Source organism: Mixophyes fleayi, chromosome 8, assembly GCF_038048845.1.
Source record: "Mixophyes fleayi isolate aMixFle1 chromosome 8, aMixFle1.hap1, whole genome shotgun sequence".
Lineage (NCBI taxonomy): Eukaryota > Metazoa > Chordata > Amphibia > Anura > Limnodynastidae > Mixophyes > Mixophyes fleayi.
This window is the reverse complement of record NC_134409.1, coordinates 79,147,096-79,174,098: the sequence shown is the minus strand read 5'-3', so window position 1 is coordinate 79,174,098 and position 27,003 is coordinate 79,147,096. Positions and strand designations below refer to the sequence as shown.

At 40.8% G+C, this 27,003-nt stretch overlaps 1 protein-coding gene across 1 annotated transcript in view; it reads right to left on the bottom strand.

Annotated features, from left to right (window-relative positions):
• Positions 1-218: 218 nt before the first annotated feature.
• L3MBTL2 (L3MBTL histone methyl-lysine binding protein 2) overlaps positions 219-27,003 on the bottom strand; it is a 342,206-nt gene continuing 315,421 nt past the window's right edge. The window contains 4 exon segments of the mRNA XM_075182790.1: positions 219-1,189; positions 14,875-14,964; positions 15,574-15,663; positions 18,963-19,025. Coding sequence (XP_075038891.1) covers positions 1,086-1,189; positions 14,875-14,964; positions 15,574-15,663; positions 18,963-19,025 — 347 coding nt within the window. The 3' untranslated portion in view covers positions 219-1,085.

Sequence of the window (27,003 nt, the reverse complement as noted above, 5' to 3'; positions counted from 1 at the left end):
TTAGGGAGATTTCTAAGATAATTTTTAAGTATTAAGTGGAAACTACAAATTTATTGTAGAATAATAAAAATAAATCTACCTTTATTAGATATAATGTAGAGGCGCCATGGTGTTATGTCAGTAAAAACAAAGCAGTCAGAGTGACAATTAAGTTTTTTTTATTGGAAAAAAAAATAACAAAGTAATATTATACAGAGAAAATTCTGTAATTAGTTTGATTTTTTTAAATGAAATATAAAAATATAAGAAACAAAAATGACACTGCATTATTAAGTTCTTGTCTCATAAGCTAATATGTAATAGTCCAAGATGCGATAGTTTACACATTTACCAGGTACCCAGGGAGAATTGCAATTAATGGTTTGGACGACAGTTTCAGGCTTTTCTGATGTATCATGCTGGTAGTAATCTGAAGTCCCCATAACATTAAAGCAATATCATAGGACCCTTAATTGTATTAACCCCCCCGCCCCCTTATGTCCACTTTTTTTTTCTTATCCCTTCAATCCAACTTTAACTTAATATTTTGCTTCGGAAAACATTTGTCTGTAGCAACTATTTTGATTACTAGTAATAAACAATTCATTTTTAATTGATAACAATGTGGATTTCAAGAGTGCCTCCAAAACAGAATCTTTTTGCTTTTCTCTTTTGAGTTTGATTTTCCCAACATCACTGTAATCATACTACAAAGATAGGCAGCTCAAAATAAAATAATGATTCGCGCTGGCAATTAGAATCCCCTGATGCCAGGGGATGGTGCTGTTGTGGGGGAAAGCAATTGTATGCAACTAAGGTATATGATCTTCATATGTTGTTTGGGGCTACCAGCTAGGTATTTAAAAATTGGGTAAGGTGTTACAGGTATTGGTAGCTAACTTGAAAACTATAACAAAGAGGTATGGGGCTTCCCTTAGCAAAAATATGGGGTAGCTTACAGAACATACATTCAAATTTCTACACAAAAGGAGATAGCATTTAACAAATCCAATGTTTTCTAAACAGTTTTTTTTCTGGCAAATGTTGATTGATGTTTGGATGTTTAATGAAGGTATTAGACTTGTACAGCAACAAACTATCAAAGTTTACTTTTTCTTCTCCTCCTTGATTTCCATGCCCACAACCTGCACGTTCGTTTCTTCATGCTCAAAATGGTCTATCTGTTCTTCTTTTACTTGTACAGCAATGGCTACAAATCAAAGAAAAGGTGTTGCCTGTCGTTTTCATTGTACATGTATTCCTTCATAACATTTTTATTATACCATTCCTGCTTAAAATTTTAACATACACAAAAGGCTATCATTGTGATCTGTAATGACAAATCACAATGTGTAGAATATGTTGGTACGTTATATGTGTCTGGAATAAAAATATCTAGCATAGGACACTAAACCAGTGGTGGGCAACATGTGACCTGGTAAACCTTCACCTGCGGCTCTTTGCTCTGTGCCCAGCTCTAACATATTCTTATAAAGCAGATAAGACTGTCAAGTCATGTAACCCTGGCTGCACAATGCAGGAAGATCATGCAGCACACTGAGTCGGAGGAGGAGGATGAGGTGCAGTGTATTATGCACAATGTACATTCCATCATTTATCTCTGTGCTCCGGCTGTGAAGGTAAGTATTTTTATACTGCTGATTAGCAAGTGAATGGGGCATGGGGATGGGTGTGAGGGGCATGTGGGGAGGTTTGATTTGGAATTTTGAAGTACATTGACATTTTATGGCAAGTGGGTGTCTCAGTGTATATGGGTGCATTTTGTGGCAAATGGGGGTTTGAGGACATGTGAGGCATTTTAAAGGAGGGGCATGTGGGGAATTTTGGGATGAGTGATGTGTAGGAACTGAGGTTGTTCTGGGGCATTTTTTATTCTTAAAATTAAGGGCAATGTGCATGGAAGTAAGTGTTCTCCCTAGTATTTAGACATGTGTTCTCTCTCTCTGCACTATGCCAGATGTAGTCAATAAATAGCCTTTTTTTTCATTTTGCTTGTCTACTAAAAGGAATAAATGATGCACAATATGAGTTATTGGTGCTATTTTGAGGTTTACTGGGATGCAGAGTGTGTGGATCAATGATGATAGTAATATGTGTAGCATATCTGAAGAACAGAATACCAATATGTGAATATTCTCCATCAGTGCCAGCTTGCCACCTGATCTCTAATGATTCATCCAGGCAACTGATTTCATACATTGTATAACTGAATCACTTAAAAGTAACTTTATGTTATAAGTTTATTTAAAGAAAATAGCGCAAGGCGCTTATTTATATATGTGAGGAAACGGGGTGCTACTGGACTGAGAACATTTTATTCATCACCCTTCTCTCACGGTTTAATGTACTTTTTAATCCTTGGCCCAGTCTAAGTATATACACCGCAGCATCAGTGTATTATTATTTCATGTTATTAGGTACATGTTGCCCTTGCTATTACCTGCATTATTGTATGTAGTAGAAATGTAAAGAATATTGCCATACTGTGTGAAAATAACAAAACAGCAGAAGTCATTTTGCTTGTGTTAACTAATGTAATTACCATTTGTCTAAAAAGTCCATTGTTATGAGGTGCAGCTTAGATTTGGTTTGTAATCAGAACAATGTCTGAGTTAGCTAGCTGGCAGCCCATGTTAATTAGCTAGGTCAACAGGTAGTCTGAGAGGTAATTAGGTTAGAACTTCTAGATGATATGCAATGTGCCTCCACAGTAATATACTAGCTGAAATAGCATTGGGAAATGTATCAATATAGATGTTTTTGTATCAAAATGTATAACAGACTCGGACTGCATCACAGACACAGATTGTGTAATGTGGCATATACAATGTGTCAAAAGTTTTATTGTAAGCGTGCAGTGTCATTCTCTGATGTAATATTGTAACCCCATGTTTAGTGTATACAGCCAAAATAGCTAATTGAGTCAGCAATTCCATTGTATAATCAGGGTAACAAAGACAGTATGTCTAACAGCTAAAGTGGCCACTGAGAGACCCCTGCTGTAAGGGAGAGGTTTGAGACATTTGACCCTACTTCCTGTGTATACGGCAAAGAATGAGAGGAGAATGCTAGGGGGGCTGTTCTAGCTTGGAGGATCCTGGTGTACCAGACATCAGGAAAAGTACTCTGGGCCAGGCATCTTGGTGCCGCTGTAGGAAACCCTGCCAGGACAGGGTCTGTGTGAGCCAGTAACCTAGGCTGGGCAACACCGTAACGGTCTAGCTAATCGGTAGTGGTAATATTGCGGGAGGATAAGACACTGAAAGAGACTGAGATTATTACTTTGGAGTGCTGACTGCAAGAGGCTGCTGGAGGACACATGCTACCATTTACCCTGTAACTCGTGAACGTCTTGTGGTGTTGTGCTGTCGCAATAAAGCCTTATTTTGGCTGTATTCTGGTCTACCCAAGTGATTTGAATCCCACAGAGGGTAACTGCCATCCCAGCTAAGGGTGGTATCCTCACAATATAATTGCAAGTGCACTTATTTTTGATATTGTGTGTATTTTGGTAAGTGAAATATCTTTATTTCTGAGACCAGGGTAAGAAATTTGCTTTGTTTTAACTTGACTAGAGGAAATGCATTATTCTAAGGTATATATCTTATACAATAAGCCTTTGTTTAGGAAGTCTTTTGTGTATCTTTGTGTAAGGAAATGCCTTGTTTGGGGTTTTGCAACTTTTCTTGGGGAATTCTTTTCTTTGGAGGAAATGTGTATTCTGCAACTGTCGGAAGAAAGGACCCATGTTAATCTCATATTAATTAGACCTTTTGATGGGAGTGTCCAACACCCCTTAAGGGAAATGAAGGGGAATTAGACTTGCTGTCAGATGTCCTCTGTGTCCAAAATAAGATGCAGGAAACCACAGCAAGTTTTACGATATCACAGATAAGTGTAAATATTGTTAGCTTTGCATTGCATGTAAATCGATGTTTGGGTAAACATATTGTATCCTGATTCTAAAAATAGCTCAGACCTCCAGTGAGGCTGTGGTCAAATCTGTATAAAAAGCACCGTCTTGTATTGAAAATTGTTCTTCTCGTTCCAACTGACCTGCTCCCTGGTACCTTCAACCAGGGTGAGCAAATAAACATCACTTGCTTCAAAGACCTGCTTGAAAACTTCTCTATTCCTGTGACCTACAGATTAAACCCAATATCTAATCCGTTCCCAGCTGTTTCTGAGGTTTGGACCCAGCATCTAGTACCACCGCTCTGCCTGCTACCCAGCAGCTCTGGCCAGTGTGATAAGCCAGGGGGGATCCATCCACAGCAACCCTGATCTATAGGAAGAAGTCAGGAGTACCAACCCAGGCACACCAGTAAAGGGGTACATTAGCAGCATCAGTTATCCAGAAGAAACCCAGTTCTGGATGCTGGTAAGGAGTCCAGTGGCGGCAGCATCTGTAAGCCCTTCCTGCTGCGGTAAAAGGGCGCATTTGGGATAACGAAAGGGAATGGTGGCAAAGTAAGCCCAGCCAGTTCCCAGCAACAACAGACAGGGTGGCATAGGTGGTCCATCCTGTCACACAGTGCATTAAAAATGGAATAATACAGGCACAGAGATAATGAAGGGGGCGTGGAGTGAGAGAGATTATGACAGAAAACTTTCTGGATTAATCATTGGCTTTTCTGAGAGTTTTCAGAAACGGTCTATTCCTTTGTGTGTGCAGTGAAATATCTTGATATTTATGAATTTAATATTTTTGCCCCTTTTTTATTCAAAAATGTCTGTTCATTCACTTCTGTCTTCCAATAGTCCAGTTTTCTCCAAGTTATATCTTACAATTAGTTCATTCATAACAGGTGTGAATAATCACCCTGGTGTTGCCTCTCCTTTAATCCCTATTCTCTCTGCCGTCTCTAAAAGTCATCTCTGCTTCTGCCCTGTCGGGCATTCTCTCTCTGTTTCGGACCCTTTAAGTCTGCTCTCTCTCTCTGCCTCGAGCTCTGTCTTTTTTTGTCTCTGCTCCCTCAGGCACTCTCTCCGTGTTTGCCTCCCAGGCACATGCACTCTCTCTCTCTGCCCTCACGGGCGCTCTCTCTCTGCCCTCACGGGCGCTCTCTCTCAGTCTCTTAATCTGCCCTCTCAACGTACCTGATCTTTTTTTTACTATAGTTTTGCCTTTGATCAGACAGCAGTATCTTGGTAAAGAACTCATGTAACTCAAAAAAACTATGAATATTTGGCTCTTAACTGAGATACTTAATATTAAACTTTGCTGGTTTCCTGCATTTTTCCAGCATTAACAGGGTCAACATAAGCACATGTCGAAGTCAGCAAATTGGATAAAGTCATTTCAATTAAAATCGAGCAAACTTGGTTGTCTTTGTCTGAAAAGATGCGTACGGTACGCTACGACGTACAAGGGCACGCTACAGCGTGGAAGGGCGTACGCAGCTACTACACGTGGCAGCAACAGTATTTGGTCTTTTAACATACATTTGCACAAACACGCATACTTGTAAAATAGTACACATCAATGGTAGTTGCAACACATAGTCAGTTATGTCGAAATATAGTAATATTTATATGTTATAATATAAGTTATATGCACATTAGTGAAATATATGGAACAGGTTGAAGGAATCATATCATGTGTGGTATCATAATAAACCTCTTAACATTTGCTACTGTTTGGTTCACTCTGCGAAGGAATCGCAGAGTGCATACACAAGTTATGAATGATAGGGAATTATGAACTACTTAAGACTAAGGAATCTTGGCGGGAAGAGCAGATTATACCCCCTGGAGAGATGACCCCCTCCTTTGGATTCCTTAAGACGAACTAGCCAATGATTGACAACCCCTTGGACCTTCCTGAAACCTGGACCAATACAAGCAAGCTATACCATCTTCATTGTATTACTGTATTTCTGTGTGCATATAAGCAGCAGCTTCACATCTAGTGTTCAGACATCTTGTCCCCAGACTTCATGATTGAATGACTGCCCACTGGATCCAGAGCGCCTGCGATAAGTAACGGCTGTACTTATTATCACTTCGCTTGAATATATTATACTACTTTTTGCGAATAAATCTTTGTGTGTTGGAAACACAAATCGAGGTTCGACAATCGTTATTGGTTAGCGACAATACGCATTTAACAATTTGGGGGCTCGTCAGCTTTGGAGGTTTCGTTGCCGATGATACGCAAGACCAACGGATTTCGGTTCCTCAAAAAAGGGTGGAGACGCGTCATAAACGGGTAAGAACGCAATGTGTTCAAAACCTGAATTGTATTCTGTGTTGTGAAACCGAATGTCCGTTTTGCATTGTCTAGGGCACGCTAACTAGAACCTAGGGACAAAAGAGAAAACTGTTTCTTTTTACTGTCATTGTGCGTTTTAACTGTATTGCATTGCTTAGCGTATGTGTATTTCCTGCTGTGCGTACGCGCACTTCCCGTAGATTTTCCACGTGGTAAACAATCGATTTGATAGTTATACATGCATAGTATAAATCACTTGTGAAAGTCTGAAACATTATTACTATTATTGGGAACATTGTTGATTTTCTGCGCAGAAAACTAAGGTTTATGTGTTTGGTGATTGTATGATTTTGAAGTGAAAGTTGATTTACTGTCAAAAAGACAGGGATATCGGTTGCCGTTTAACGAGGCGGGCTGGACAACCGAGGTAGTATACAAGGCAGGTATACTGGCAGCAAAAGCCCTGTTTGAAAAGAGAACAGTTAAAAAGCTTTTGGAAACTTTCTCTCCAAGGGCAATCGCAAGGTTTAGCGATAGTTAGTATTGCTAAGCGTTGCGATCGGACCGCATGGTTTTGCAACCGTGCTTGTGACTTGGGTTGAACGGCTGGAGGAATTATGCTGGTACAAACGGGTATAAAAACTCCGGTACTACCAGTTCAGTAATACTCAATAGATTTTGTGAAGACCCAGGATAACGAGGAGCTTATATTTCTGTTGTCCATAGTGATATTTCTGTGTTAGGAGGTGTGTGGGCGTAGCCTGTGAAACCGTCCACGGATAAAAAAAATCTCTATTAGGTTCTGTTTGAAAGGAGAACAGGTAAAAAGTTTTTTTGCGTAGCGTTGAGAAATAGGTTGTTTTCACAACGGGTGCGAAGCAAACTCTAGAGATGGTTGATGTTGTGCTGCTTAAGGAAGGACCACTGGGGTCAGCTAGGTACCTTATGTTTAAGAAATATGGTGCATACGCAACTGCGTATTGCGACACGTGGGTCAAGATGACCAAGGAGTGTGTTAGGCCTTTCCCAACAATAGGAAGTTTTAATTCAGAGGTATTAAATAATGTAAAAGATAAAGTGTGGTTGATTAAATCAACAAAAGTGAGAAATAGACATAATGATTGTTTAAAATTGTGGCAAATGGAAGGTAACACGTGGCAGAGCAGTGAATGGACAGCGGAAGTAGCCTTGGCGAAAAGCGTGCGCACGGCGGAAGTAGCCATTTAGAAGCGTGGCGAACTCAGCGCAAGCGCGCCCCCGCCACCTTATGTGGCGGGAGGGGTAAGTACAGCCGTTATTAAAACTGAAAAAAGAGAAATTGCTAAGTTGTATCCTGTTTTAAGTCAGTTTAAAACAAGTGTATCAGAAGATGAACCCACTGTGATTTCGGCCATTGCTCATGCTGTTAATATGCTAGAGGTTCAACGCAAGTATGGGAAAGGAGCAATGGCTGAGATAGGTGAAAGTAGTGTGATCACTAGGAGTGATAGCGTCCTAAATCTTGAAACAACGAATCCTGTAGTGACTTCTAAAACCAGTGAACCAGTGGGTGCGTACCCAGTCCGCACAATATCAGTTCCCAATGGGAAACCGGATAAGGATGGTGTAGTTCCTTTACGAAATGTTACAATGCATTGTCCTTGGACTAGATCAGAGTTACGTTCCATTATGACTCAATTCCCAGATCCTAGAAAGGAGTTGGCTAAATGTCAGAAATTTGTTAAGGACTTAGGAAATGCCCACGAACCAACCAATAAGGATTGGCGTGTAGTGTTGAGGGCGTGTCTTCCTCCCAATACTGACATACAAAAATTTGTAAAAGATTGTTTGTTGGATGAAGATGACACCTTGACTGATGAGATTAACCAAGAAAATATAGAACAAATTGTCAAACATTTAGCCATCTATTTTCCAGTAGTGGTAAATTGGAGTAAGATTTTCACCATTAAGTAAAAGGATAGTGAAACAGCAGCGGACTATTTTTCTAGGGCGCTAGCATCAATGACACACTTTACCGGAGTAACTACCATAAGAGAGAATCCACATCACAGGGAAGTAGCTGTAGGAGTGTTAATGGATGGTCTTAGGGAAAATTTAAAAACCAGAGTACAAACCTCATTACCTAATTGGAGAGGTATCACAGTAGACTTTCTTAGGGAGTCTGCTGTGGAACATGACAAAAATATCTTTAGAAAGAAAGACGAGAAAGGTGATAGGTTGATGACGGTGAGTATTCAGGCTTTAGAAGGAATACACACAACCACAAACATACCAAGCATACAACTCAAGGAAAAAGGTAATGGTATGTTTTCGCTGTCAGAAAGAGGGACAAATAAGGAGATTCTGTCCAGAAGCAAGGAAAGAAACATCAAGGAGGGAATCATATAGGTATCCTCCACGGAGAAACACACATAGGCAAGAGAACACACAGCTACCCGCGCATATTATAGCAGCAAATGCTGCATGGGAAAATGATAGTCAGCGCTAGGGGTCAGGTCATACCTGTAATCTACAGCCAGTGAGGTTAACTGAGAGTCAGAGAGAAGAACCAACAATGATAGTTGACATAGCTGGTAGGAAACAAACCTTTCTTGTAGATACAGGGAGCGGGCCGATCTGTGATAACCTCTCCTTTCAATCTACAGGTGACCAGTAAAACCATTCCAGCCATGGGGGTAATGGGAAAAGTGTTGCATTATAAACTAACTAAACCTGCTGAAGTTACTATCGGGCCCCTGCATACCAAGCATTTGTTTCTCTTGGCTGCGGCGGCTCCTACTAACTTGCTGGGAAGAGACTTGTTTTGTAAAATGGGATGTGTCATATACTGTACTTCTGATGGTGTGTTCTTAGATATACCGGAGAAGGTCGCACATGAGGTACAAGATATATTGGACACCCCGCAAAGGTTAATGTTACACTCTCCTATTATAGAACAAAGTCCATCTCAAGTAAAGGGGATGTTGCTGGAAATACCAGGTTCACTATGGACCAGAGATGGACAGGACACTGGACTGATGGCAAATGTAGCCCCTGTCATGGTCAATCTAAAAAGTGGTAGGGTAGCTCCAAAAATCCCACAGTATTCATTAAAACCAGAGGTGGAACTAGGGGTATATCCTGTTATTGAGAGGCTTTTACAACAAGAGATTTTAATTCGTACAGCAAATAGTCCCATTTTCCCTGTGAAGAAGAGTGGGGGGAGGGGCTATAGATTAGTCCAGGACTTAAGGGGAATTAATAAAGTTGTTGAGAGCCAATTCAACGTAGTGCCGAATCCAGCTGTCATCCTCATGCAGATTCCACCGTCTGCTAGTCACTTTACTGTCATTGATCTATGTTCTGCTTTCTTCTCAGTCCCTCTTCACCCTGACTGCCAATACCTTTTTGCATTCTCCTACCGGGGAGTGCAATACATATGGACCAGACTACCCCAGGGGTTCATTGACAGCCCCAGTATTTTCTCCCAAGCCTTACATGACTGTTTGTAATCCTTTCAACCCCACAATGGGTCTGTTCTAATTCAATATGTGGACGATTTGTTGCTGTGCTCTGATTCTTTTATGTCATGTTTACATGATACTAAATTGTTGTTGCTTCATCTTTCACAAACAGGGCACAAGGTGGTAAAGGATAAATTACAGCCATGTCAGACTAAGGTCAAATACTTAGGACACTGCCTCACTAAGGGGCTAAGACACCTGACAACCGACAGGATTGAGGCCATACAACACATGACTCTGCCGCAGAGCCAGAAGCAGATTCGTACTTTCCTGGGGATGTGTGGATACTGTAGATCCTGGATCCCAGGTTTTTCTATTCTGGCATTACCATTGCAGGAGCTAGTCTCTTCGTCAAAACCAGAACGTGTTGTACACACAGAAGAGTCAGAGCAAGCATTCTTTAATCTTAAAGATAGTCTGACTAGAGCACCTGCATTGGGAATACCTGATTATGAAAAGCCTTTTGAGCTATACTGTACAGAAGCTGATGGTTGTGCAGCAGGTGTCCTCACACAGAAACATGGTGACGCTAGCAGACCGGTAGCATACTACAGTGCACAATTGGACACTGTGGCAAGATCACTCCCAACATGTCTCAGAAGTGTAGCAGCAACTGCTCTTCTGGTAAGTAAGAGCGAGGACGTAGTATTAGGACATAATTCAACTGTCTATACACCCCATGCTGTATCAGCTCTGTTAAATTCAGCCCAAACCAGACATGTTTCTTCAGCTAGATTCACAAAGTGGGAACTAGCCCTGATGGCACCCTCAAACATCACCATCAAACGATGTAGCACCTTAAATCCAGCTACATACCTTCCATATGTGTCTCTAGAGACACAAAGGGTGGGAGGTGAGGAGACCCTGGTTGATGATGAGTTAGGCAAGAATACTGACATGCATGACTGAATGGAACACCTGAATCAGACCTTTACTGCAAGGCCCGACATACGTGACACCCCCTTAGAAAATGTAGATTTTACGTTTTATACAGACGGGAGTTGTCATAGACAGACAGAGACGGGAGAGCTATGTACTGGTTATGCTGTGGTAGACAATCAGGATGTGGTAGAAGCTGAACCCCTTGGCCCACCTCACTCAGCCCAGGTGGCGGAACTAGTAGCACTAAGGAGAGCGTGAGAGTTGGCAGAGGGTAAATCAGCCAATATATATACTGACTCTAGGTATGCCTTCGGGGTAGTGCATGATTTTGGGGCCCTTTGGCGTCTTAGAAACTTTACGACAGCAGCAGGTACGCCAGTGGCACACTCACAACTTATAAAAGGACTTCTGACAGCAATACAGTTACCCAGAACAGTAGCCGTCATAAAGTGCAAAGCCCATACCTTTGAAAAAGACCCAGTGTCATTGGGCAACAACAGGGCAGACGAAGCTGCTAAATGGGCAGCAGGGCAACCTATGACTGTATCGACCGAGACTATGATGGTTTTTCAGACATTAGACATGCAGAAACTAATTGAAATGCAAGATTTGTGTTCCCTGCAGGAAAAGGCGGTCTGGAAGGCGAAGGGATGTGGTCAAGAGTCCTCAGGACTCTGGAGGGATGGACAAGGTAAGCCTGTAGCTCCCCGAACGTACTATCCAAGCCTGGCTGAAGCAGCACAGGGCCTGACTCACCTGGGTAAAGAAGGTATGTGCAAACTGGTGAGAGCATACTGGTGTGCTCCCGGATTTTCCTCTCAGGCTGGTAAGAAGGCAATGTCATGTCTTACTTGTTTAAGGAAAAATGTCGGGAAAACTATTCCAACTGAGCCATCCCACATCCCTCCTACAGACGGACCTTTTCAGGTAATACAAATTGACTATATCCAATTACCACCGTGCAGGAATCTAAAGTATGTGTTAGTTTGTATTGATGTGTTTTCCGGTTGGGTAGAAGCATATCCGACAGCCACTAATACTGCTGTGTTCACTGCAAAGAAAATTGTACAAGACTTTGTATGTAGGTTCGGTATCCCTAGAATCATTGAAAGTGATAGGGGTACCCACTTTACTGGTGATATCTTCCAAAATATGTGTAAACTCATGGGAATCGGTAGCAGACTTCACACCCCTTACTGACCACAAACCAGTGGTAAGGTGGAGAGAGTAAATGGTACTATAAAGAACAAGCTGGGTAAGGTAATGGCTGAAACTGGGTTGGCATGGCCTGAGGCTTTGCCATTGGTCCTCCATAGCATTCGGACCACTCCTAGACCTCCTCTTAATCTGTCCCCCTTTGAGATACTGTGAGGACGACAACCTCATTTGATCGTGAGTCCACAAGACGACTTGAAATGTAATAAAGAAGTGACTGTACAATATCTTATAAGAATGAGTAGACAGCTAAAGCAACAACAACAAAAACTAAAAATGCTGTCACCTGGTATGCCAGAAACGAACTGTCATGATGTTGAACCTGGAGACTATGTTATGATCCGCAATTTCTTACGTTCAGGTTGTTTAACAGACCGTTGGGAAGGCCCGTACCAAGTGCTGCTGACCAGTACTACATCACTGAAGGTTGCAGAGAGAGACACTTGGGTCCATTCCACCCACTGCAGGAGAGTCCATAATCCAGAGAAAGTGAAAGATAAAACTGAGACCGACGACATAGATCTGTCACTTGTGAGTCTGTTCCGGGAGACCTAAAGCCTGCAGTTGAGACACCTGAACCAGAGACGTTGCCCCAGAACTATCTTTTCAGCGATAGAGTGGCGGTTTTTGTTTTTCTTTTGTTACAGGATTTTACTTGTTTTTACTCTTTCTAGGACATTCTATTTTTGTGAAGGAGGATGGAGGACGGAGGAGAGTTCTGGTAATGATACGGATGAAATGGAGGCAGAGGAAAAGTTATTAGAATACTCAGAGCAGCCCATTATCAAGCTTGGTCCGGGGGTTATGAAAAGGTCTGCTAGCTCAGGAACTCGGAGGCAGCTTGAGGGGCTATTGTCTGATGAGTATTGTATCTGCAAGTTTTGTGACTCCCTAGTTGAAGAGAGATGCATCCAACGATGCCAGTCCCCCAGTACTCTGAATATAGGCGGGCATCCTTTGGAGGATTATCACTCCCTGGTGGGTAAGGTGCTAAACCAAACCGAGTGTTGGGTGTGCTCTCACGTGTCGCAAGGGCAGCATAATATAGGACTAGTGCCATTCCCTCTAAACATATCTGAAGTACTCAAATTGAGGGATGGGAGGTCCATAGACGGGAGGTACAATAACACTAGGTCCCCTAGTCTGACGCTTCGAAAATACTCCATAGACAGATCTTTGCTGTGCCTAAATATCTCTCATGCAAAACGTCTGGAGAATTGGGAAGCTGACCCATCAGATCAGACAATGGCTCGCCACACTCATTTTAGAGGGAGACTCGCAAGGTCACCAATAGGCAGGAATGTTGATGGAAGTCACAAACTAGGGCGTATAACCAAACATAAGAAAGTAGCCATTGGAAAAGTCTCTATAGATATTTGTAAGAATGTCATCCATGCCGACATGTGTCGGGAGCAAATGGAGACACTAGGCATGGGTAGTTTTATCAAAACTCTGTGTGATATAATTAATGGGCATACTGTTCCTTATGTTCTCCCTGATGATGTGTATTTTGTTTGTGGTAGGAAAGCTTTTTCCTGGGTGACTCCGAGTTCCAAGGGCTTGTGCTTCATAGCTAAACTGGTTCCTGAAATCATGACTATTACTCATGAAGAAATGGTTGGTATTCACAAGACTACATCACCACCATACGTACACACACAGTATGAACACCGTGGCAAGAGAAATATGATTCCTGGTGAGGAACCCATAGCTACAAAATTGATTAGTGAAACTGCTGGTTTCCAAGTTATGGTAGCCCTAGATCTCACCAGGACCGCTCGGGGAACAATAAACTTTAAATATATCCAAGACCTAGCTAAATTAATAGATAGTATCACCGAGATGTATGATGACACTTTCAGGTATACTGGAAAAGAGCTACAAGCGTACAAGAAGGAGTTGGTGCAACATAGACTGGTACTAAATTATCTCACCTCTATTACTGGTGGGTACTGTGTGACACTGGCCACCCAGTTCGGTGTCAAATGTTGCACGTACATCACCAATAATACGGATGACCCGAAAGAGGTTATAGACCGGAAGATGGATGAAATTTTGCAACTAAAATGGGAATTTGGAAAGAACCATAATTCTTCGTTATATGAGGTCGGGGAAAAGGTGGCAGGTTGGTTCTCGTGGTTGAACCCTGTGAAATGGTTCTCCGGTCTGGGGGAGTGGGTACAGGAAATGGTTGCTAGTGTAGGTAAGCTCCTTCTCCTTATACTGGGTGTCATCTTAGCTATTGGTTTATGTGTCAAATGTGTTCCTACGGTGTTGAAATGTGTAAAATGGTCTCCTAGGAGTAACACTGAGAAAGAGACTGAAAGGGTGGTACCAGATACCGAGATCATGGTCTGTGAAGAAGTATTGTATAATCCTGAACTTGAAACGGTGATTGGGTGATAGTTTGTTACACTATCAAAGGGTGGAGCTGTCGAAGTCAGCAAATTGGATAAAGTCATTTCAATTAAAATCGAGCAAACTTGGTTGTCTTTGTCTGAAAAGATGCGTACGGTACGCTACGGCGTGGAAGGGCGTACGCAGCTACTACACGTGGCAGCAACAGTAATTGGTCTTTTACCATACATTCGCACAAACACGCATACTTGTAAAATAGTACCAATTAATGGTAGTTGCAACACATAGTCAGTTATGTCGAAATATAGTAATATTTATATGTTATAATATAAGTTATATGCACATTAGTGAAATATATGGAACAGGTTGAAGGAATCATATCATGTGTGGTATCATAATAATATAATAATATAAGCAGCAGCTTCACATCTAGTGTTCAGACATCTTGTCCCCAGACTTCAGGATTGAATGACTGCACACTGGATCCAGAGCGCCTGCGATAAGTAACGGCTGTACTTATTATCACTTCGCTTGAATATATTATACTACTTTTTGCGAATAAATCTTTGTGCGTTGGAAACACAAATCGAGGTTCGACAATCGTTATTGGTTAGCGACAATACGCATTTAACACACATTAGCTAATACCAGCCTCAAATGATTTCTTCTACGTAGAGAATGCAAGATTCAAGATTTACTTACTTTCTAATTCTTCAGGCACAAAATCAGATGTCACGACTCTGTTGACATTGTATGTTTTCTTACCAGACTTCTTTACATATTTCTTTTGTTCTAAAGCACAGAAAAAACAGGGTGAAGAATATTGACATAATGACAAAGTAACTTCAAAGGATCTCCAAGAAAAAGTAGTTTGAAAAAAACAGGTTTTCACAATCACTACAACTACAATAGAATTGTAATATTTAATTCTGAACTTCTCTATATACACAATATGAATCACTGTTGTGGGTTTTGGAGATTAATCGGAAGAAGTTGAAGTGGGTGGAACACTTTTTAAACTGTATAGAATATAGCAATTTCCCCTTTAACAAAGCAATAACAAGAGTCTCAAACTGGGATGAATCCTCAATTGCTAGTCTAGATGAGCCCAGAAAGGCTTCTAACGTCTCAAAGCAATTGTTTAATCAACAGCAAAGTTAGCAAATGGCAAAGTTTAGCAAGCCCCCTATTGTTTAACAAATGAAATTACATTCAAACTTATTTTTTGTAAGTGGCAGTTTACTTCTATATTTAATTTGGTTACATGTCACAGACAGAAATAATTAATATTTTGTTGCTCAAGTCTGCATTATAATGCATTGGTTGTACAATAGAATGCATTATCATATCTTGGTCATTTCTTGAGAATAAAAACACCCCTAAAAAAACAGAGTATCTTACTTTTAGCTTCTAAAGCAACAGGGTGAGGGATGGATCTCATATTATTGACAGGTTCTGTTTTCTTTGCAGTTTTCCTTTGATATTTCTTTCCTAGAGGGAGGAGAAGGGGGTCACCAAAGATTGTCCACTGACCGTTTTTTTTGTTTTTTACTTTTAAATGGTAGTAAGAGATTTTACAAGGCTAACAGCTTTTCAAAGCATTTCGTTTAAATTGTTGCTGCACCCAGGAATGTGAAAGTTGATGCAGACATAATTTTTATACTAATGTGCAGTGTTTTTAAACCAATAAATGCTTGCATGTGTTCAGGTGAGTTTTTCTTTTATATCTCATAGACCTGTATAGCATTCTTGAAACATGGTTTTCTCTACTTTATAGATTTATAATGGATCATATATATTATATTACTCCAGTGTCCTAAGTCTGGGATCAAAAATTGCCAAACCTTTTCAAGAAACACATTCTTTCTATTGCTGTTTTAAGAAATTAAGGCTTTTCCATATGTAAGATTGTCAAGAAACTGCAGATTTCATATAAAGGTGTCTACTACTGTTTTAAAAATAAAAAAAAAAGCCGAAACTGGATCTAGCCAGGATAGAAAAAAAGTGGAAAGCCCAGATGCACAACTACAAAAGAGGATAAGTACATAAGTCTGCAGTTTGAGAAACAGATTATAAAAGAGTATTGTGCACAGATGCAGGGCCTGATTATTCAAATAGGCAGACTAGGGTGCAAGGTTTTTTAGGGGGAGGGGGCAAAATTGTGACAGGGAGAGATATAAACTGAAATAAATGTTAACATTTTAGAGAATAGTTAATCTCCAAAGTAAAAACAAAACATGAAAGAAAATTGTAGTATGGTTTTAATATTGACTTATTCCCATGGTAAAGGCTGAAGACAATGAGTCATCCTTTGGCGGGCGCTTGATAATAAGAAAGTAGAAGTGACAAGGATGGCGACAAGCGCAGGAGTGAAAGTTCCCTCCCCCTTCATATCTTCACCCTCAGTAGTGTTCATTCATTCTTCCATTCTACTATGCAGTTCTAAATTTAATGAAAACAAAATGAGTGACAAAGATGTCCATGACAAGTTTGTTTTTACCTTCTGTGTATATGTCTGGACTGGAAGGTGAGTGGGCGCTATGATAGTATTAGCTTCGGGTGGATTGTAACCTTAATCAGGCCCTGCACAGATTAGTCTAAGTTTGAGGTGTTTGGCTCGAAGAAGGAGAACATATGTGAGAAGCAGAGCAAATGAAAGGATGCTGGAGGAGTGCTTGGTGCATTCTGTCAAGCATGGAGGAGGAAATATAAAGTTATGGGGCTATTTTGATGCTGGTAAGGTGGGAAATTTACACAAGGAATGATGATCTAGAAAAAGCTACAACTCTAGTTATAAACCGACTGCTAGAATGCCAAATCTCAGCAAAGCTGTAATTACTGCAAATGGAGGATTCTTCTATGAATGTAAAGCTTGATGTATAGAACAGGTAAATGAAATAAAAATAATAACATAATATTGTCAATGTATTGACTATAATTACAGGTCAATTTAATGATATCTTAATAAAAAATAAAATAAAAGTGTCAATTCTTTAAAAAAAAAAAAAAAATTGCTTAATGGTTCAAAACGTGCCCTGTTCACTGCCCTTTGTATGTGTCTTCCTGTGCTATACTCATACCCCTTTGTGTCTGTCTCCTCTAGTGCACTAATCTCTTATATCTGACATACCCATTGTGCTGCTCATTCCTGAGACGTAACAACCCTTTGTCCCTCTCTCCAGCTGATGCTTCTTGTCTCGTTTGTATCTGTCCAACCAGGCTTCACAGTACAATTTTCTTGATCCCCCCCCTTCATGTGTGCCTCTTTAGTGTCTGCCTCACACAGGTGCAGTGTTTTAAGAAATTAAGCTGGTCTCCTCTGTGATACACACAAGTCCCTAGTGATCACCCTCCATCACAAGCTGGTGGGTGCCCACCTTTCAATATGGTTGATCCTACGGGCAACTTCTCATTGTGCAATTACTGATCACCTGATGTATTGCTAAACACATTGTGTGGGACTTTCCTGCAGGAAGAACAGACTCTCAGTGATGTATTTTTCACACTATCATTAAACTGGGCTTCCACACAGTAATGGAAGCATAGAGATAAGCATCACTAGCATCTTGTCACTAGAGCCAACTGTGGAAGTCAAATAATTGGATGCAGTCGGCTAAATTAATTAATATTGGTTTCACCGTGCAACTGCGATTAGTACACACATGTAATGACTCAATCACATGGATTAATAACACGCACACTTACATTAACACTTACACTTGTAAATAGTACACATTTATTAAGGTTCCAGTCCACATTCATATATTAGTAAAATGTATTAGAGATTATTTATACATAGATAATAATACAGTAAAGGTAACTATGGTTCAGGTCCACAGAAATGTGTGGAGTTTGGTCTCATATTAATCTATATTTTACTAGCTGAAATCCGATGTCAGTAGGGAAACTAACGCATATTGCGATCACAATTTATGAATGGCATGATATTAATACTCAAAAGCACTTTGCTTATGGGTCAGTTTAAACTGTTTTTTCGGCGGGAAGACATGTAGGCAACAGTTGGAGTAAGTTGCCCCCACCTTTCCAGAGATCAAATGAACTGATCTATGACCAGCAGTGTACTGGAACATCATTAACCCTGGACCAATGAAGACTTTAGTGTTACCTGTGTATATTTGGGACATCATCACTGTTTATGTTAATTCAAGCTGCATATAAGCAAGTCCCTGGGCCAGTGTAAATCTCTCTCTCTTCCTGACTGCAGACTACAAGACTGAATATGGAACTGGGCCCAGGGGAAGCGCTTGCGTAATGTAATGTATTCAGTTTATACTTTCCTGTATTATGTTATACCTTTAATCATCATGGTTTGCTGTTCTCCAGCTATCTTTTTCTATTAAATCTCTTTGTGCGTTGGAACCACAATAATCTCCTTTGGACAATATTTATTGGTAGCGACAAGATGAACATTACACAACTAGCATGCAAACTTGTAAATGTACATAGTGTAATACCATGACATCACACAAATGTTTAGCAAGCAGCCAGTAGTAAATGAAGCCATTCATTTTGGAAGTATGCTTACAGAAGTAGCCAGTACAGCTGCTGACAGATTAATGATAAATTAATTACAAAATATTTATACTTTGAATACAACACTTTGTTTTTAATAACTGACTTATTATAAAGCATATGAAAACTGACATGCTAGCTTCCCACTTAATTTGGAAAACGAGGAGGATGCAGATTTTTAATTTTAACAAATGTAAACATGTGCAGCTTTCTGTTTTTATAAGCTCTGCTTATAATAAAATAATGGCTTTACTTACGTTTCTTTCCAATTACGGTCTTTTTTTGGATTTCTTTAGGTTTGTATATCGCTTCCTGCTGGCCTATGAGAAAAGTGAGGTTAACAGGAAAAAAAAGGGCTATATTAAAGCAAAATGGAAGATTAAGGTGGATGATGAGGCAGAAGAGGAACTTAGCGGGAAAACAGCGGTGGCTATGAAATAAGTACTCAACAAATAAAAAATGTTTTCCACCTTTAGGGGCTTCTAGATGTAGTAGATTGTAGCATTTTACATAAAGATTGTTGAAGTAACACCATAGAGCAGTGACTGAAATGACGGTAAACTGCTGACTAGATAGCAGCTGTCATTTCAGCTGCTGTTTCAGATCTCTTTTTTCTGTGGCTCTTCAACATTGATCATGTAGCCACCCAACAGAAGTCATCACTTGAGTATAGGGATCAGCTAGATATCAGTGAATCTGGAACATCAATACAATATAAATATTTCATAGTTCTTTCATATATATCACGTAATAATATCCTTGCAAAGGTAAAAAAAAGAAATTTCAATGTCCCTCTCATATTTACGCTTACTCATATAGTCGGATGTGATGCAATAACAGCACATGGACATGAACGACCTCTAAGCATAGGTCCTAGCATGGGTGAAATGGGTGATAGGGACAGGAGTTGACAAGCAAAGGCTGGCGCTATGAGGTATTTTGGGACGTTTAACCCAGATGATACTCTTAAAACACTGATAATTCTCCTCAGCACTATTAGACCCAGTGTAACATGTTTTTAATAGTAGCTCAAGTGCAAAAACCCTCTGAGCAAAACCTGCGCTTATGGACCTACCAAAGGTTGAGGGATTATCACTGTAATGTTGTCATGCACTTCTGCATTTAAAGCATAAATATTTTCCAACCAACTGGTGGTCAATGAACCTAATTAATCAGGTCCTACCACCTTTAATAATGCCTTTTGATGTAATTGTCAGCCTGGATACAGTAGAAGTATCTAACTACTGTAAACACCAGAAAGATTGGAGTTTTTAAGTAGCAATCCACATGAAAGAGATAAGGAGGACATAACATGCATGTATAAATCCATATCAATAAAGCTTAGGTCACAATTTTTCCCAATTTCCAAGGACAGTCTCAATTTTCATCTACATATTTCTAACTACTGTTTTTATAATACAAGTCTGGATTAAATTTCTATTCCTGCGGTTTTCATTATTATTTTATAATTTAGTTCATGATAGAATTGTACTGTAATATGTCATGCAAAGTGGTTATGTCATATTGAAAAGTAGAGAGATAAAGTACTGCATCATAAAGTACCTGGATTACAGGTCCATTAATACAGATGCCCTGAAAATTATAATAAACGGTACGGCAAGTGTGGCAAATGGTGAAACAATACACCTTTTCATAAGTAAAGAGGCTGGAAAAACTAAAATTTTGTGAGTGAGTTTCCTCAGATACCTATTGCTGTGCTATAGAGTGATTCAGTGCTCCAGTGCTGAAAGACAAGGTGCATGCCAGATATTTACAAACTGCCTCTCCTGCAGCCCTCTCACATGGTGGTCTCCATTTCACCCACACCCCCAGACCGGGAGGCAGACAAGGAGGGGGGGTTGGACTACTTCTCTCCCCACAGTGCACATTCACAGTTCTACCAAGTGTCCCATCACTCACATTCACATCTTTTGAAGTACATGCTGTTGGGATTTTTAACCCATTCTCTATGCGTGTTGCTGTCATCTATCGCCCCCCTGGTCCACACCAACAATTTCTTGAACACTTCTCTGCATGGCTCCCTCACTTATCTACTGATATCCCCACCATCATCATGGGTGATTTCAACATCCCTATTTCTAATCCACGTTCCAATGCTGCTTCCAAACTACTCTCACTAACCTCCTCACTTGACCTCTCCCAGTGTATTGAATACGCTACTCATCAGGATGGCCACTGTCTTGATCTTGTTTTCTCTAGACTATGCTCAGTTTCTCATTTCCTAAACACTCCTTTCCCCCTCTCGGATCATCAGCTTATTAGGTACTCGCTCACCCGCAGTTCTTTACTCTCCCTAGTGTCAAACTCTTCCAAGCCTCCTCACAACCGCAGGAATTTCAACTCTATTGATTTTCAACAGTTTTTCACCTCTCTCCAACACCTTTGTCACGATCCGCCTGGCAGCTTCTACCTTTTGGACTTTATTATTTGTATTTGTTCTTTTTATCTGTTTGCAGCAGTACCTCTGATGTCCAGAGGTGCTGCTATTGTGCATTTCTTGTGCTTTAGGAGTTAACCTTTCTGTTCTAATTATCCCATGCACCTGGGTGTGGTCTCATTTTCCTTATTTATACCTGTAACTCCTAGCACACATTGCCGGTTATTGATGTCATATCCTGTTGTTGCACCCTGTGGATTCTTCCTCCTGCCTTGTTCCTCTGATTACATGCTGCTTGGAATCTGTTCATACCTCCCACTTCCCTGCATTAGCTGTGTACCTGCTGGTTTCTGAACATTCATATTACTTCCTGCATCAGCTTGCACCTGGTATTTACTACTACTCTTGATTTCCTGCTATTTATACTTTTCTGCAAATAAACAGTGTTTTCACAATATTCGTGGCTCCTAGCGGTACTCCTGTATGTAACCGTGACAACCTTCTCTCCCCAATTTTTAAATTTTCCTCCCCTGATCGGGCAGTACCCCATTTTCATCAAACCCTAGGCAACTGCCCTGGATCAAGTGGCTCCAGCGACACTACATACTTCGCGTAGATTCGTTACCAACCGTGGCACATTACAGTAACACGAACTCTACAAAAACTTTCTCGTAAAGCAGAACGTCACTGGCGTAAGTCTTGTGCCTCCAATGATTTCATCACATATACTGATATCTACCACTCCTATAGAAATGCTCTGGACACTGCTAAACAAGTATACTTCCAATCTCTCATCTATACTCAGGCTTCTAACCCCAAATGCCTCTTTAACACATTTAACTCTCTTCTGAATCCTCCTGCCCCAAATCCTCCAACTAACATCAGTGCACAGGCTCTTGCTTCCTATTTCAAGGACAAAATTGATAAGATCAGGCTTGAAATGGTATCATCTCCCTTGACAGGCAATCAATTCAGGCTCAATTCCTTTGTAGCACCCTCTGACACTCTCTCTTCATTTGATCCCACAAATGAAGAGGAAGTTTCTACTCTTCTCATATTCCTACTCTACCTCCTGTCCTCTTGATCCCATTCCCTCACAAATTGGTATGTCCCTGTCTCCTGTTCTCATTCCCCCTCTAACTAAAATCTGTAATCTCTCGCTTTCTACTGGTATTTTTCCATCACTATTCAAGCATGCAGTGATTACTCCCATTTTAAAAAAACAAAATTCTGACCCTAACTCTCTCGTAAATTACCACCCCATCTCCCAGCTCCCATGCCCCTCCAAGCTTCTCGAGAGAATTGCCTACACTTGCCTCACACACTTTCTTACAGCAAACAACCTGTTGGATCATCTTCAGTCAGGCTTTCGCTCTCAACACTCCACAGAGACTGCACTGACCAAGGTTGTCAATGATTTGATCACAGCAAAAAATAATAACCATTACTCTATTCTAATTCTCCTGGATCTCTCTGCTGCATTTGACACTGTTGACCACTCTCTCCTCATACAAATGCTACAATCCCTAGGTCTTGAAGGCACTGTCCTATCCTGGTTCTCATCCTACCTATCTAATCGCTCTTTCAGTGTTAATTTCTCTGGATCCACCTCTGCTCCGCTTCCTTTATCAGTTGGAGTACCACAATGCTTAGTCCTAGGTCCTCTGCTATTCTCTATCTACACCAGTTCTCTTGGAAAACTAATAAGCTCCTTTGGATTTCAGTATCATCTCTATGCGGATGATACACAAATTTATCTATCCTCTCCTGATCTTTCATCACCTGTGTTGTCTCGCTTTACTGACTGTCTTTCTGCCATTTCATCTTGAAAGTCTTCTCGCCAAATCAAACTCAATCTTTCAAAAACTGAATTAATAATATTCCCACCCAAAAACAGAAGCTTCCTGCCTGACATTTCAATTTCTGTTGATAACATGACCATAAATCCCACCCCGCAAGCTCGTTGCTTAGGTGTAATCCTTGATTCACAACTGTCATTTATCCCCCACATCAACTCTATATCTAAATCATGTTACATACACCTAAAGAACATTTCCAGAATACGCACATATCTGACACAAGACACCGCAAAAACATTAATTCATGCACTCATCATCTTCCGCAAAGACTATTGCAATTCCCTCCTTAATGGTCTTCCCAAAGTCAGACTTGAACCCCTACAATCTATTTTGCATGCAGCGGCTAGATTGATTTTCCTTACTAACCGTTTTTTCCTCTGCTGAGCCACTCTGTCAGTCTCTACATTGGCTGCCTGTATTTCAACGAATCCAATTTAAAATTCTTCTACTAACATACAAGGCCATCAGCAAAATTGCACCGACATACATTTCCTCACTGGTCTCGAAATATCTCCCCACTCGACACCTCCGTTCTGCACAAGATCTACGTCTCTCCTCTACTCTCATCACATCCTCCCATTCTTGGTTACAGGATTTTTTCCGGGCTGCACCCACGTTGTGGAATTCCCTCCCTCGCACAGTAAGACTTTTCTCTAGTCTTCAAACCTTCAAGCGTTCACTGAAAACCCACCTCTTCAGACAAGGTTATGATATTCCTCAGCCACCATCTTAATTTCCCTAGATTACCCTATTACCATCCTCTACACAGCTAACGCAAGACAACAACCCTCTGACCAACACTGCAACACACACACCCCACTCAATACTTTTACCTTTGCGTTCTAGCTGGTCCATTGTGCAATATGATGTAGCACATGTCCTTGTGTTTCTAACTCCCATTGTCCTATAGATTGTAAGCTTGCGAGCAGGATTCTCTTACCTCTCTGTCTGTATGTATTACCCAGTATTGTTTTATCAATGTTTGTTCCCAATTGTAAAGCGCTACGGAATTTGCTGGCGCTATATAAATAAATGTTGATTATGATGATAAAATGCCTATGTACACCATTAAATGTTACTTATCCAACACAGAAGGAGGTGCAGTTATGTCTTAAGTTTAAGACACATAAAGGATTTGGTCGAGACTGCATCCACCATTGTGCCTTAAAGGAACAATACAATAATTATTGAACAATAATAACATTTCTAATGGACTCCCTCAAAACTGCATCAGTGCCACAAAATTGATGGTAAGCACATCTGGTACTACGGGTGGATTAGAAACAAAGTGTGCAATCACATTCTTGGGAACAGGCTGTAAGCCTGAAGAATTACTGAAGTAAAGACACAAAAAGAAAGAGGAGAAAAAAAAATCTGAGCGGGGTTCTCTTTTACAGACTAAGCTTGCTAAAAAACTATTTTCATTTATTTAATCTCAATGTGAGCCCCCCACAGGCTTGGGCAAACACTGTTCCACTGCTTAAAATGGCATGCATAGAGCATCTTCCCCAGACCGGGCATAAGTCAATTTGGTATGGCACTTGGAGCAGGCCAACACCCTTGCAGATGTCCCAGTCAGGCCTAGTCCTAGATGTACTCCCCCCTTACCAGACATAACAAAAGCGAGGTAGAGAAGACAGTTGCAGTGCACAATCCCAAGGTGGATGTGAAACTGCAAAACAGACACAAAGTTCAGAGCGAACAGTTAAAAAAAAACAATACACCCCCACTCACACACTACCTCCCTGCAGATGGAGACGGTAGAAGAGGAGGAAACGAAGCAGCTGTCTCTTTTCTTTTTGGTAGGTTTAGCCTAGTGAGGGGAAGCCCAACAAGGATGAGGTATTGTATATAAGCACCTCCACCAAGGCCCAGCACCAAACGGATGGGTGCCATCAGGAAGACAGCCCCTGTATGCTTCTTGTTCCTAGACTTTTATCATGCAGGCCCAAGGGCTGACAACAGCCCATGCTACAGGAGGTGAGGGGAGTCAATTTACTTTTAAACTGTGCCTCCGGTACCAGATGACCGGTCACCAGGTGCTCAGTCTGGTATCCAATGGTGCTGGAAACACAGGGATCCCATTAATACCTGTGGTGGCTGTGACCGCCAGCCACGGAAACAGTCCTGTGTTGAAAGCAGCTGTGGCGGCAGTAGGTGGTACTGGTACTTCCTCAGATGGCTTCAGGCATAGTCAGCTATGGAGATGCCGGTAATAGTGTAATATAAGAAAACAATAAATATCTAAAAATTCTGACTGCCGAAGGCAGTCTAAGAAAAAACACGCACAGCTTCAGCGAGCACTTTAAAAAAAACTACTGAAGTCTTTGCGCCAGTGGGTGTATAGAAGAAGAGTAGCTTGAGTTTTTGGAGATTTAAAGTGCCCAAGCTACTGTAATGAACCTCTATACCGAGTGACTTCCCGTGCTTTTGTGCAACATGTAATTTATTTAAGCATACACACACACACACAGCAGCTCAATACATAAAAGCATGCAGACATAGTCAAGAGGTTCAGTTGTTGTTCAGACCAAACACCAGTATGGGAAAGAACATCTGTGATCTAAGTGACTTTGACCGTGGAATGATTGTTGGTGACAGACTTTGCCAGGTTTGAGTATCTCAGTTAAGATATATGGTGAAGAACTGTCATGGTTGCCATCAGATTACTGTTTTAAGATTTCTACTGTGACTAGTTCATGTCTCCACCTCGCACTCTCTCTCTCCTCATTCCAACTGTACCACACCATTGTAAACTGAACAAAAATGGCTGCTTTAATATTGCCAGCTGAAAATGCCTTACACATGCACTTCCCCACTACCAGCTTCATTTGTTAATGCAGTACATTGTGGGTCAATTATTTCCCACACTTCTTAAGACTGTACACAAGGCAGTTTATTTGTATCATGATCCCATCAATGTACAGTGCTAGATAAGATGGTAGTGTTTAATAAAGCATAATAATGATATGTCAGTCAGGATGGACAGTTAATTCAGTAGAGCAACAAATGCTCCTAATGCACCTTGTACACAGTAAAATCCAGCTGGGTCTTTCAGATATGTCCAATGGGCTAGTTTGGTATTTGTATGGACATGCCAAGGACACTCAACATGTATACAAAATCACAGATTCACAAACAGCGAGCAATATCATACACTGAAAAAGACCTAAACAAGCAACTGTGGAACTTGTGATCAGTGCTTAGTAAATTTATGTTGCAATATCTTGCTTAGGCTTGTGACTGAGGGGAAGGAAAATTGCTTGTTTGTTTCATTTAACGGGGACAATACAGAGGGGAGAGATAAGGGAGTGCTGCAGTACAAAGATTGCAAAATAGGGCAATGTGTAGTGGAGAGGTTAAATTAGTTGGGAGGAAACGTTTCTCCTAGACACATCGTGCCTTATATTCTGAGTGAGGTTATCTCCTTGCATATCTTCTAATAGAAAAGGATGTGTGTGCTACCATAAAATTGGACATAGCAGGGAGAGACTGAAAGCAGGGGTTTAGGAAAAGATCTGCAACCTGCAAGTGTTTAGCAAGGTTTGAGCTTCAGATGAAATATGTGGGTGTTTGGAATGTTTTATAATATGGATGAAGAGTTTAACACAAAAACTGCCTCATTGAGTATAGTATATCTTATACATGTGGGCCTGGAGTGACTGAATGCGTGTAGGCAAGTGTAAGTTTAGTATAGTAAAGGCGTGTAAAAGTAAATGTAGTATGCCCCCTGGAGATGTAACCCAATTAGTCTTCTTAGGAGGTGTCTTCTGTGGGTACTAGATGCCTGGTGTAAAGATACATCCTTTTCATGGTGACACCAACAGCACTATCTAGCTACTTCTTATTGGCTGTCTGAGTGTTGACTCCACTAGCCGATAGCATTTCATTCAGTGGCATATTATGGCATATTATGTTAACCTGCGGCCAATTTTGTCACTTCCATCCTACTGGAAAGAAGCTTCCCATTGGATTCATAAACCTTAAACAATGGACGTGGGGTGTTTGTATTCAGTTACATTTTAGACAGAAAATGAGGCT